The sequence below is a fragment of the Schistocerca piceifrons genome, chromosome 2, assembly GCF_021461385.2.
Source record: "Schistocerca piceifrons isolate TAMUIC-IGC-003096 chromosome 2, iqSchPice1.1, whole genome shotgun sequence".
NCBI classification, from domain to species: Eukaryota; Metazoa; Arthropoda; class Insecta; order Orthoptera; family Acrididae; genus Schistocerca; species Schistocerca piceifrons.
The window spans coordinates 711,897,252-711,910,785 of record NC_060139.1 but is presented as its reverse complement, the minus strand read 5'-3'; the positions used below and the strand labels follow the sequence as shown (position 1 = coordinate 711,910,785).

Sequence of the window (13,534 nt, the reverse complement as noted above, 5' to 3'; positions counted from 1 at the left end):
CTGGAGGAGCACTTCAGGGACCGCATTGTGGTTCTGGGGTACCCAGAGACCACTGCCATGGGTCTCGATTGGCTGTCATATTCTCCTCATCTGAACACATGTTACTCCTTTTTGTGGGGCTGTTGCAAAGACAAGGCTTACAGCAATAATCACAAAGGGAAGTGTGCAATAGGGATAAGTTCCTGCACTCGCGCTATTTATCTGTGTCCTCGGTGGCTTAGATGGATAGAGCGTCTGCCATGTAAACGGGAGATCTCGGGTTCGAGTTCCGGTCGGGGCACACATTTTCAGCTGTCCCCATCAAGGTATATCAACAACACCAGTCGGCAGCTTAGAGTTTCAATTAATTATCATTTAACCACAAAAGCATTGCTGAGCTGAAAAGAGCCTTTCAGGAGGTCATCGATGTTCCAACACTTCAGCAGATCATGCAGAATTTCACTATTCTTCTGCGCCACGTCATCGCCAACTATGGCAGCCGTATCGAACATGTCATAACCTAAATCCGAATATCTGTAGTGACGTTTACATGTTGAATAAACTGTGTGCACGTTATGGTTTGTACCTAATTTATGTTATCTTTCATTTAATTTATAAACTGAGTGAAGCGATGGTTTACCTGTGATGGAAGGCCAGGAAACAACTATTATTTAACATTATAGGCTGACTTGGCTGCGAGAGACGGGTATGACGCAGCGCGAGTGGACGCGGTGGGTGGCGCAGAAGCCTCGCTGCCTCAACCGCGACAGCGGCTACGCCGAGGTGGGCCTCACCGAGGTGTCGCCCGCGCTGCTCATGCTGTGCTACGGCGTCGCCGCATCCCTGACGGCGCTGCTGCTAGAGCTGCTGCTGCACAGGCTGGTTGCAGCCAGGCAGGGGCACCAGAAGAGGCAGCAGAAGCCCGGCACCGAAAACACGCTGGTGCCCAGGGCATTCCTGCGTTGAGAACTCTGCTGCAGAACACACTATATGCCATGCTGCTTAATGTATTTTGGACCTGGATCAGAGTCACACTATCTACTAGCTTGTAGGAGGCCACTGCCACGTGAAAATTTATTTGCAATAGAGTCTAGAACCTTATCACATCACATAGTAGAACACAAACCGTTTATTGTTGTGTTTCCACTCTACTGAGCATACCTGCAGCGAAGTGGACCTATTGCGAGAGCTCCACCAGTTCCAACCACTCTGATGTTTATGTGTTCCTGACGGTCTTTGGGGCAGTGTAATTAATGAGACATCGAGATAAATGATGACTTCTCAGGGCAGCTTAGCAGCGCACTTGAGCAGTCAGGCAGGAGCGACGCATATCCTTGTATCTTATACGGCAGCGACGTATAGGTGTTTGGGTAGTTTCCGTCCCAGATGTCTCAAATTGGCCTGTTCCAAACAGGTGATTAAGACGACTATACGTCATCTGATGAAAAGTATACGGACGCCTATCAGTGGATGTAGGGTGTATTCACCCTTGGCCTTAATGACAGCTTGAGCTCTGCCAGGGACACTTTCAATGAGACGTCGGAATGCCAGCCCATTCTTTCTCAAGAGCGGAAATCAGGGAAGGTAGCGATCCTGGATGCTGGGGTCTATGGCAAAGTCGACATTCTAACTCATCTCGAGTATATTCCGTTTGGTCCTGGTCCGGACTCCATCTCCTCTGTACATCACTGGTGGCACTACACACAACGGAAGGTGAAATTCTCCAGGAATTCGCCAAACCGAAACCATTCCATCGGATTCTCACACTATATAGCGGGATTAATCATTTCAGATCACTCGTTTCCAGTCATCCATTGTCATTGGCGTCGCTCTTTGCACCACCTCAAGTGTCACTTAGCACTGCCTATCGGGTTGTGTGAATTGTGAGGAGCTGCTCGATTATTATACCCCATTATTTTTAGCTCCCTACGCTCAGCCATCGTGCTAGCTGGACTGCTGGTAGTACTTTGGAACTTACGAGTGATTCCTCCCGCTGGCAATGCTTGACGGTCCCTGTCCGTCGGTACCTGAGGTCTCCCCGATCCTGGCGTGGCTGTGATGATTCCTTCGTGTTCCACTTCAGAATCACGCCGACAACAGTCAACTTGAGCAACTCTGGAAGGATTGCGAGGCCAGCCGTTGTGGCCGAGCGGTTCTAGGCGCTTCAGTCTGGGACTGTGCTGCTGCTACGGTCGCAGATTCGAATTCTGCCTCGGGCATGGAAGTGTGTGATATCCTTAGGTTAGTTATGTTTAAGTAGTTCTAAGTTCTAGGGGACTGATGACCTCAGATGTTAAGTCCCATAGTGCTCAGAGTCATTTGAGCCAAGGATTGCAACACACCTGTTGGATTTTTTGCTCCACTGGCAACCAGTGACTAGTCTACATTCGAAATCACTGTGCTCTCCTGACCGATCCATTCTGCTGTTACTGCTTCTCTACTGACAACACAACACTCCTTTTCTCTCGAATGTCTTCGTAGAGTTTGCTGAGCCAAACGTTCTCGTCTCATGGATGGATCATCATCAACAGTGGTGTAGTCCTTCACCCGGTGAGACTCTCTTGAGAGGCTTGAGATTTACCTAGAACTCTTGCGTAAAGTTGCTGAGCTGTCCATTCTACACAATATTCTTCATTACTAGGAAATAAAACCAAAATACCAGCTACGAGTCTTGGCACTGAAACAGTAACCTTAAACTGTTAGTACTGCTATGTACAAAATCAAATTACTTTCAAATCAACGATCATGAAAGATGTTTACCGTGACTGGAGTCGTGAATGGTCTGTATCCCAAAAATATAACGGCCGACTCGTAGCCGCCAAACAACCTTATACATCTTCTCGAACTTCGTTCGACGATAGGAAAGTAAATAAACCTCATGGGACACCCCTTCTCCGTATGCAGCTGGAACGCGAATTGGCATGCACTGAGTACAAGGCCGCACAAGAGAAACTGTACAGGAAAGTGGTTGCAAGATGTTTTCCCCTGCCTACAAGTGTTACCTCCTTACACTACAGATTCTATGTAAATAAGTACAGTTTGATAACGGATACTTAAAAGAAACTGATATACAGAGTTAACTTGGTACTGTAGGTCCACGTGGACATTCCAAAACTAGAAAATTTTTTGAATAGTCCTTATTATTCCACAAAATATGGATCTCTTCAAAAATAGTCAACACTTGCATAAAATGACTAGATTTTCGATAGTACTACCAAACTCAAGAAATTTTAGCTACGACCACCCATGCTTATACTATTTTGCATATTTTAATTAATGTACAATGCACTTGTTTTCTTCTTCTGCAGCTCCGATAATTACGTCGTACAGAACTAAACGAATCGAAATAATATGAATGAGATTACTGTTACATAAAAGAGCAAAAATATTTTCAAAAAATTCCACTTGCGTTACCTGATACAGTTTCTGAAATTTTTTTTCATTAGATCTCTAAATAATATAAATAGATATTGAAGTACACAGGTAAATATAACTTACAAGCGTTGACTGAACAAAAAAATATCAGAAGAATCTTAGTGAAGAAGATAATGTCACTTACTTCTCCCTCGTTCCTTTTATTGAATTTCGTCAGCAGAGTGGACAAAACGGGAAAGAACGAAGAACGGAGGGCCTGTGTGTTTGAGGGGGGGGGGGGGGAGGGGGAGGGGAGAGGGGGAAGTGGTGGAATGGGAAAGTGAAGGTGTGGGAAGGGGGGAAATAGGTTCGAAGGTTCTTCCACAATTTGGAAAAAAAATTATCCAGATGGATGGATGAGGGACCAAAGGAGCATATATTTCGTCGTTCCTACCCGTAACACTTCTATTGGCGCCACACGTCACTGCCTTACTTTCCGTGATGCTGGATCTCGTTACCTCCTCTCATCGCATCTTTTTCTGATTCTCAGTCATTAAATGGTTCGATAAAATGTTAAATGGTGAAATACTTACTGTTACACTGGATGGAATTTAATAACAATGTGTCATAAGAGACACTATTAATTTTAGAATAATTACAATGTTTAATAATGGAGGAGACCTGTGTAGCCAAGACTTGATGTATTTTGGACATAACATTCTGGCTGCAAATTATGCTGACTGACAGTAATACTGATGCCACTCCCGAAGAATAGGAGGAAAAGTACTCTAATGGTGAAAGTTAGGTAGCCCAAAAAAGAAGAAAAATGAATACACAATCAGTAAGAGAAAGAAGACCTAATTCTAGGGTAGAGGCTGGCACATGGTGAAGATAGAGTTGAGAGCTCAGTTTCTAATGTGTTCATGAACGACAGCTAGGCTTTATATTTGCTTTCATTTATTGCATTTATTCGCGTGTCAACCACTACAGCTTTACAATACATTTTTTTTCTCTCTTCTGTTTCTGTAGCACTGCAGAATGACTTCATAGTCAGTGTCTTATCTTCACTTTATTCAGGGGGATTTCAAACTGTTGATTTTAATCAACAAAAAAGAATAATTAAACTGGTTATGTCTATTTTCATTATAAAATCTTTATTACGTTACAAAAACAAAAATTTAAAAGTTTGTGTTGCAAATCAATCTCGTAAACTTCAGAATGATTTTTTCCCAGTACTTGAATTTTATGTTGTTCTACTAATATCTAAACCGAATGAATATTTCGTTTTGTCACCTCATTTTGCTGAAAGACGAAGAAATGTAATTCAGTTATCAAAGAGATTCAATTCAGTGTGAGGCACTGATATATTGGGGTCATTTTGTTAGGAGTCAATTTGCTTTTTATAACATCGGTAGCTGTGATATTAATTAAAGCAACAGCACTAACAAATAAAAGTAAAAAGCTTTCAAAACCACTGTTCTTATCTCTTTAATTGAAATTTCCTGCTTTTGATTCTACGCTACATATAATTCATATGCTACCTATATTTCAGAAATATTTGATGTGCATCCATACATGCAGGACAATCTGACCACTGCGGCAGCAGGGGACGGATATTGCTAAGCCTATGATCCGGGGCTTAACAACTAGCTGATTTTGAGCGTGAACATTCGCTCCTGGGCTCTTGCTCGCGAGCAGAGCAGTTGCATCGTGATTTTTTTTTGGAGGAGGGGCCGGGGGGAGGGGGGGTAGGGGGAAATGCGCGCGCACCCGTTGGCGGTGACAACACTGGAGAAGTGCCAGCTACAGTAGGGAAGGGACAGTTTTTCCAATGGTGCCATCTAACAGCAGCAATGGTGAGACGGAATTGTGTGACACCGACAATGTCTCCGCACGGGCAGGTCACAGCTGTGCGGCACCGACTGTCTACACATTTAAATATGCAATGAGAGGAATATTATCTTTTTTTACACAAATAATGGGTTAAAATGTTTCGTGCAGGGTAAAACAGAGATATATGACCTCGTTTTTTCAGATGCCGATATCAAACACTAATATACAAAAAAACTTAGAAATTTACATTTACTGCTTTGTATATATTATGTAGGGAGCACATTGTGGTCATGTGGGAGCGATCTAGATGGTTGTAGAACAATAAACTGGTAGCCAAGATCGCAGGAATACTTTTTAATCCATGATTACCGGTTTCGGCGAAACTAAAGCCGCCATCATCGGATCTTAGGACATATACAGGTTACAACATCAAGGCAGACAATTGTGATATTAATAATATAATTGTAAGGCGTGCATGTTATAGGCAACTATTAATATCACCATTGTCTGCCTTGATGTTGTAACCCGCATGTGTCCTAAGATCCGATGATGGCGGCTTCAGTTTCGCCGAAACTGGTAAACATGGAATAAAAAGAATTCCTGCGATCTTTACTACTAGTTTATTCTTCTACTTAGCTATATTAATTTAAAAAAAAAACAGAATAAGACTTCGTTCACAAAGTTATATCAAATGTCAAACTACGAAGTTAGATCAAATGTCGAAATAACTACGAACTTTTTTAAATTATGTACCGCTTGGCCATTTCACCCATATATCATGATTAGATGGCCAGACACGCGAGGAATAGATGGCCAGCTGCAAAAACACTTTAAAAACAAAGAGGACATCGCATTAAAAGAATAAAGAATATCCAATAATCTTAACATGTTTTATTGAACTTTTTGTTACAGGTAAATTTCGTAGAGAAAGTGATAGGAAATCACACAAGACATTCCTCATTGGCTAAACCCAAACAGGAACCTGGACCTATTGCAGTTGTTACATCACAACCGATTTCTATGTTTCACTCCAGGGGTTTCCTTGGAATACTAAACTCTACAGAAACTTTTCTGACTCAATAACTAGCAATTTTTACTTTATTAACAGCAGTCTGAAGTCTTCTTCACGCTCTCTGCCTTTACAAGAATCAATCCTGAGAACGTACGTACTTAGCATCTGTACAAAAAGAAAGATGAATTCCCGTCAAAACTTAAAAATAAATAAAGTCTTACGGGTGGCTCACTGTCCCAAAGTTGGTATGGCCATCTCTCCCAATCGGCAGGGAGAGATGGCCTTAGCACGTCATCAGACAAGGTGAACGAGAACACAACGAGGATCAACGTGACGGTACGTAGCTACATCTACATGGATATAAATCACATTTAAGTGCCTGGCAGAGGGGTCATCGAACCACCTTCACAATAATTCTCTATTATTCCAATCTCGTGCAGAGCACGGAAAAAACCAACACCTGCATCTTTCGGTGCGAGCTGTGATTATGGTGATCTTTTCTCCCAATGCAGGTCGGCGTCAATAAAATATTTTCGCATTCGGAGAAGAAAGTAATATCGTGAGAAGGTTTCGCCTCAACGAAAAACGCCTTTGCTTTAACGACATCCAACCCAAATCCTGTATCATTTCAGTGACACTCTGTCCCCTATTTCGCGATAATAAAAATCGGGCCGCCCTTCTTTGAACTTTCTCGACGTACTCCGTCAATCCTCTCTGGTAAGGATCACACACTGCACACTAGTACTCTGAAAGATCACCGACGAGCGTAGTGTAGGCAGTCTGTTTAGTAGATCTGTTACATTTTCTATGTGTCCTGTTAATGAAACGCAGTCTTTGGTTAGCCTTCCCCACATTTTCTATGTGTTCCTTCCAGACCTATGCAGCCCTGAAATATAAGTTTACGGAACTACTCACAGTCTAACTTCGGGAAAAATGGAAAAGTATGGACATGCTAGATAATATTAAGATGTATTAAAAACTAAAATCACGGAAAATACTTCTTTTTGTTGAAGTTAAGAGTCAATGGAAGCATCAACGTGTCACTCGCAACGAAGACTGACTGTAAGGCGGGTAGTTGGAGACCGTTGCCTATCTCCGCCGTACATATATCTATCCTTTTTTTACCCATCACACGACACTGGATACTTTCAAGAAATTCAATTTTCAAACACACTACGTGTCATTCCATGTCAAAAAATACGAAGCGGCAAACGTGAAGGACGTGAGAAATCAAAAGATTTCAAAACCTGAAAGGAAGCTCTGTGTCGAGCAGGAAGAAGAGGAACAAAATCAAGTAATGTGCCGTTCTAATGTTACTTAATTGCACTACTTTTATCAAAGTCCTTGTGTTTTTTCACGCGATTTGATAAAAGCATACTTGGTTGCTGCAGTTGAATTTATGGATCCACTTCAGGTTGAGCCAACGGCCTTGCTGTAGTGGTAGCACCGATTCCCTTCAGATCATCGAAGTTAAGGACTGTCGAGCTGTGCTAACACTTGGATGGTCCACCGTCCGGCTCTGCCGAGTGCTGTTGGCACGCCAGATGCACTCAGCCCTTGTGAGGCCAGTTGAGGAGCTACGCTACTTGACTGAGAGATTGCGGCACCGGTCATGAAAACTGACAACGGCCGGGGGAGCAGGTGTGCTGACAACATGCCACTCCGTATCCGCATCGGATGACGCCTAAGGGCTGAGGATGACACGGTGGCCGGTCGATACCGTTGGGTCTTCATAAGCTGTTCGGACGGGGTTTGTTCGTATTTTAGGTAGAACAATTTGACGTGGTTCTGTTATCAAACACGATACTCATGCACCCGACACAGTTTCTGGCACACGGCGTTGAGAGCCATCTCGGAAAATCTTTGGATATAATTTGTTGTATGTTCTGTAGCATTCTAAGAAAATGTAGATATCACAGGCACACACCTTGATGTGACATTCTTAGAAAATGTTGGTTTGTCGTAGAATTTATTAATTTATGAGTCTACAGACGGAGCCCAAGTTATATTGGGAAATAAATCTGTAGTCGCAAAGCAACTTAAAGGAAAATGAGAAGTTTTCCTGTATCCAATTTGCACTGAAGTAACTGATCTACACTGCAACACGAATGTAATGACATTCTACATTTCTCCAAGTATTTCCCTTAGGATCTATTTCCTCGTTTACACAAGTCCCTACACGTCTCCTCAACCTAGCTTGTTCCCTGTACCGATGTAGGGGGTACAGTACTCGCTGCTCGCAGCCCTGCACACACCGTCTGCTAGCAGAGAACGCTGACTGTGAAGTTCTGATTAATCTAATGCATTAAACGAATAAGGGTCTTAAATAAAGTTTCGTAGCCACCGAAAATTGGTCCTCTGCATTCAGATACCTGTTGAAGATGGCCTAGCCCAATGTGTACCATCGACAAAAATAAAATGGTTCAAATGGCTCTCAGCACTATGGGACTTAACATCTATGGTCATCAGTCCCCTAGAACTTAGAACTACTTAAACCTAACTAACCTAAGGACAGCACACAACACCCAGCCATCACGAGGCAGAGAAAATCCCTGACCCCGCCGGGAATCGAACCCGGGAACCCGGGCGTGGGAAGCGAGAACGCTACCGCACGAGCACGAGATGCGGGCTACCATCGACAGTGTCAGGGAACGTAGGGTTCTCATCTCCTACCAACTGGTAAGCGCGAGGTATATTTATCAGTTGTAAATTGTAAGACTTTATGATGTTCACAGGAGACTGATTGCAAACTATGGTTGAAAAACTAGTAGCACAGACATTGTTCCCAAATAGGACTCAGCCTTACTGAATTGGCAAACAGATGATCATGTTGCCGCAAAAGCAGGGATTCAGTGAAAGAAAAGGAACAGTGAATCAGTGATCGAAGTTGAAGCTACAGCATTTAGAGAAATGCCCTAATGGTGTGTAAAAGTCAGATGTGAAGCTACGTATGAAACTGTAAATTAATAAATCAGCCCGCTAGTTGTTGCACCGTATAAGCAGGAATTACTTGCGCAAACGTAGATACGTGACAAACGCTTCAATGGTCAAAGCGACAGTGCGGAAATGGATAAAATCACCAAACTTATTTGCTTTGTTTTTACTGTATTCCTAGCAAATTTCTTTCTTCGTGAGGTATTCTTAGTATCAAGAAGTGTTTATATTTTCGGAATAACCACTGAAAATGATTAAAGTGATGTAGTTAAAAAGATTGGATATTACGGCATGTGAAGGTTACTGATTCGTTAACTTTGACGCCCCTACTGTACCCTAACTATGAATGATGGTCACTTACGGATGCAGCGTATAGGGACTGCTGAGTAGCTTTGGAAGCTTCAGTTGTAATTCACACTCGTTTTTTTTCAGGTTAATTCTTTGAGCAACTTAAAACTAAATAAATGCAATTACGTTTCATCAGACGAATTAATCCTCAGTGTATTATAAAACAACTTCAGTTACTTGGAATATGTACACATTTACATGTAGGAATTTTTATTTACTGGGTTTAATATAGTAGTCTCATGTTGCTATAGCATCAAAATGATCAATGTAATATTACTAGCATATGAGGGTCGGAAAGCCAACATCAAAGATGACATATGCGTCGGTTTACATCTTTAATGACTTCTGAACACTTCTGTTATTTGCTGAAAACTTCGAAGCGGTGAAACAAAATGTCATCTATATGGTGTGCGTATACTCAAAGACAGTTTGCTGTTTGTAACCACATGGATGTGTCACCCTGCTTCCTCCATGGGTTACTGAAAATAGGAATATTAAGGACAGCGAGACTTCATGCGGTGATGATGTGGCCTCGGTTTGTAACTCATCACAAGGAGAACTGGAGAAAATGGAAGAGCGAGTGAATGTGCTCGAGTAGGCTCATAAACGAAAACAGAAAAATATCTTATATTGGTCCCACGTAGACAGGGCCTCAGATAAATTCTGTAGATATCATGGGCAGATGGTAGTATTATGTCACAACAACTATCTATTATGAAACAAGATGAACAGTTTTTAATGTCATTTGTAGGAAAGCACTTAAATTGAGAAACTATTTGAGAAAAAATGTAAAATAAATACACATGTATGCGCATGTATGTGAGCGTGTGTAAGTATTTTTTCTTTTCTTTTTAATGGTTTTTGAGTGAATCGCAGTTTACCCAAAATCTGTTGTAGAAACATCAGGTCCTGTCACCTCAGCAGTAGCTGGGATGTAACCAAACTCCGCCTACCTTGTTTTGTCAGTGATGTACATGGCCTATAACTAGCGAATTTGATAGTCGCACTACGAGTTGAAAGTCTCTTGATGTCGTTGATGTTGTGGTCTTCAGTCCTGAGACTGGTTTGATGCAGCTCTCCATGCTACTCTATCCTGCGCAAGCTTCTTCATATCCCAGTACCTTCTGCAGCCTACATCCTTCTGAATCTGCCTAGTGTATTCATCTCTTGGTCTCCCTCTACGATTTTTACCCTCCACGATGCCCTCCAATACTAAATTGGTGATCCCTTGATGTCCTACCAACCGATCCCTTCTTCTAGTCAAGTTGTGCCACAAATTTCTCTTCTCTCCAATTCTATTCAATAGCTCCTCATTAGTTATGTGATCTATCCATCTAATCTTCAGCATTCTTCTGTAGCACCACATTTCGAAAGCTTCTATTCTCTTCTTGTCCAAACTATTTATCGTCCATGTTTCAATTCCATACATGGGTACACTCCATACAAATACTTCCAGAAACGACTTCCTGACACTTAAATCTATACTCGATGTTAACAAATTTCTCTTCTTCAGAAACGCTTTTCTTGCCATTTGTGCCTTGCCAAAGTCTCTTGATATCAAATTTATATGTAGTTTGTGCTATGGACAGATGATTATCTAATGGAAATATGCAAAATCACATGATCTTTAACAACAAACAACTGAAATAAAAATTCGCTTACCCACACTGACCATGACGTCCTACCACTTCTTTCACCATGTGGTCTACATAACACCTCCGATGCGTGTAACCGTACAGCCTAATTCTAGATATCGGCGGTACAATGTGTCACTCCAAGAGTCTGGTTGAGATGCTACTCCCCACAGCCCACGTTTAGTGTAGACGATCTGGTGGACCTTCTGATTCCTTATCTTGGCCATAAAAAGTCATTGCGTCGTATTGGATACACGTCCGGTAGCAAAAGTTTCTAGATACACTATGCGGTCGAAAGTATCCGGATACGTGGCTGAAAATAACTTACAAGTTCGTGGCGCCATCCATCGGTAACGCTGGAATTCAGTATGGTGTTGGCCCACTCAGCTTCCACTCTCGCCGGCATACGTTCAGTTAGGTGCTGGAAGGTTTCTTCGCGAATGGGAGCCCATTCTTCATGGAGTGCTGCACTGAGGAGAGGTTTCGAAGTCGGTCGGTGAGGCCTGGCACAAAGTCGGCTTTCCAAAACATCCCAAAGGTGTTCTATATGATTCAGGTCAGGACTCTGTGCAGGCCAGTCCATTAAGGAATGTTATAGTCGTGTAACCACTGCACCACAGGCCGTGCATTATGAACAGTTGCTCGATCGTGTTGAAAGATGCAGTCACCATCCCAGAATTGCTCTTCAACATTAAGAAGCAAGAAGGCGCTTAAAACATCAATGTAGGCCTGTGCTGTGATAGTACCACGCAAAACAACAAGAGTGCAAGACCCCTCCATGAAAAACACGACTACACCATAACACTACCGCCTCCGAATTTTACTGTTGGCGCTACACGCGCTGGCACATGACGTTCATCGGGCATTCGCCATACCCACACCCTTCCATCGGATCGCCACATTGTGTACCGTGATTCGTCACTCCACACAACGTTTTTCCCCTGTTCAATCGTCCAATGTTTACGCTCCTTACACCAAGCGAGGCGTCGTTTGGCATTTACCGGCGTGATGTGTGGCTTATGAGCAGCCGCTCGACCATGAAATTCAAGTTTTGTCACCTCCTGCCTTACTGTCATAGTACTTGCAGTGAATACTGATACAGTTCGGAATTCCTGTGTGACGCTCTAGATAGATGTCTGCACATTACACATTACGACCCTCTTCAACTGTCGGTGGTCTCTTGTCAGTCAACAGACGAGGTCGGCCTACACCCTTTTGTACTGTTCGTGTCACTTCACGTATCCACTTCACTATCGCAATGGAAACAGTGGACCTAGGGATGTTTAGGAGTGTGGAAATCTTGCGTACAAACGTGTGACACAAGTGACACCCAATCACCTGATCACGTTCGAAGTCCGTGGGTTCCGCGGAGCGCCCCGTCCTGCTCTCTCACGACGTCTAATGACTACTGAGGTCGCTGATATGGAGAACCTGGCAGTAGGTGGCAGCAAATTACACCTAATATGAAAAATATGTTTTCTGGCGTGTCCGGATACTTTTGATCAGATAGTCTATGACTCACATTACCCAATGTGGCTCTTTACTTGCTTTTGGCAGTTCTTGCAAACCAGGAAGATTAAGCGCTCTTGATCGAATACTGCGAAGGTTAGGTATGTATAAAGCTTTACATGTAATGTCCCGGTACAATGTTACACCAAGATTGTAGAAATATTTGATGTCTGCACAATTTCGGGTTGTCACATCTGTCTGAAACTAATAAGTGCTGATCAAACTGCTCGTTGTATTTACTGAAGAGGAACGAAGGACAGCTAGAACTCAAGGACTTACGGACCGCGAAGCTGCTAGATATAAAGCGCTAAATCAGGTGGAAAGGGATGGTCCTGAAATGATTTGCAGAAACCAGGGAAAACATAAATCAAGCTAGATGGATGATGAATTGATTCCAGATGTTCACAGATAGTTTCCTATTTACTTAAACAATGCGCTGTTTCTCTCGATAAGTTCATGTTGCGGTGCCTTAAAACGCCTTGTCTGTCCTCACTGAATCCGAAAAGATGACTGTTGCAGGTTAGTAAGTCGGCCGGAGTTCATGACGGCTAACTCATGACATTTAGAGAAAAGCGAAGTCACATTCAGTGAAAACCTGATTCATTGCTGACATCATTTTCCAAAATTTTTGAGAAGGTGATGTATTCTGGAATAGCATCTCACCTTACCAACAATAATACTCTCAGCAAATCACAGTTTTGATTTCAGAAGAGTTGCTTAACTGACAATGCCATTTGCATGTTCACTCACCACATTTTACAAACATTAAATAATAAAACAGAAGCGGTTTGTATTTTCTGCGACCTATCTAATGCATTTGATAGTATCACAGTATTCTCCTAGATAAATTGAAGTTTTATGGGATTGAAGGTATAGCCAACCAGTGGATAATGCCATATCTAACCAAAAGAATGCAGAGAGCTGTATTTAG

General features: G+C 42.5%; 1 protein-coding gene across 1 annotated transcript in view; it reads left to right on the top strand.

Moving 5' to 3' along the window:
• Positions 1-13,534, top strand: part of LOC124775787 — a 154,302-nt gene that overhangs the window by 59,535 nt on the left and 81,233 nt on the right. Inside the window, exon 9 of the mRNA XM_047250618.1 lies at positions 663-800. Within this exon, the coding sequence (XP_047106574.1) occupies positions 663-800 (138 nt within the window). The remainder of the gene's footprint in view (positions 1-662; positions 801-13,534) is intronic.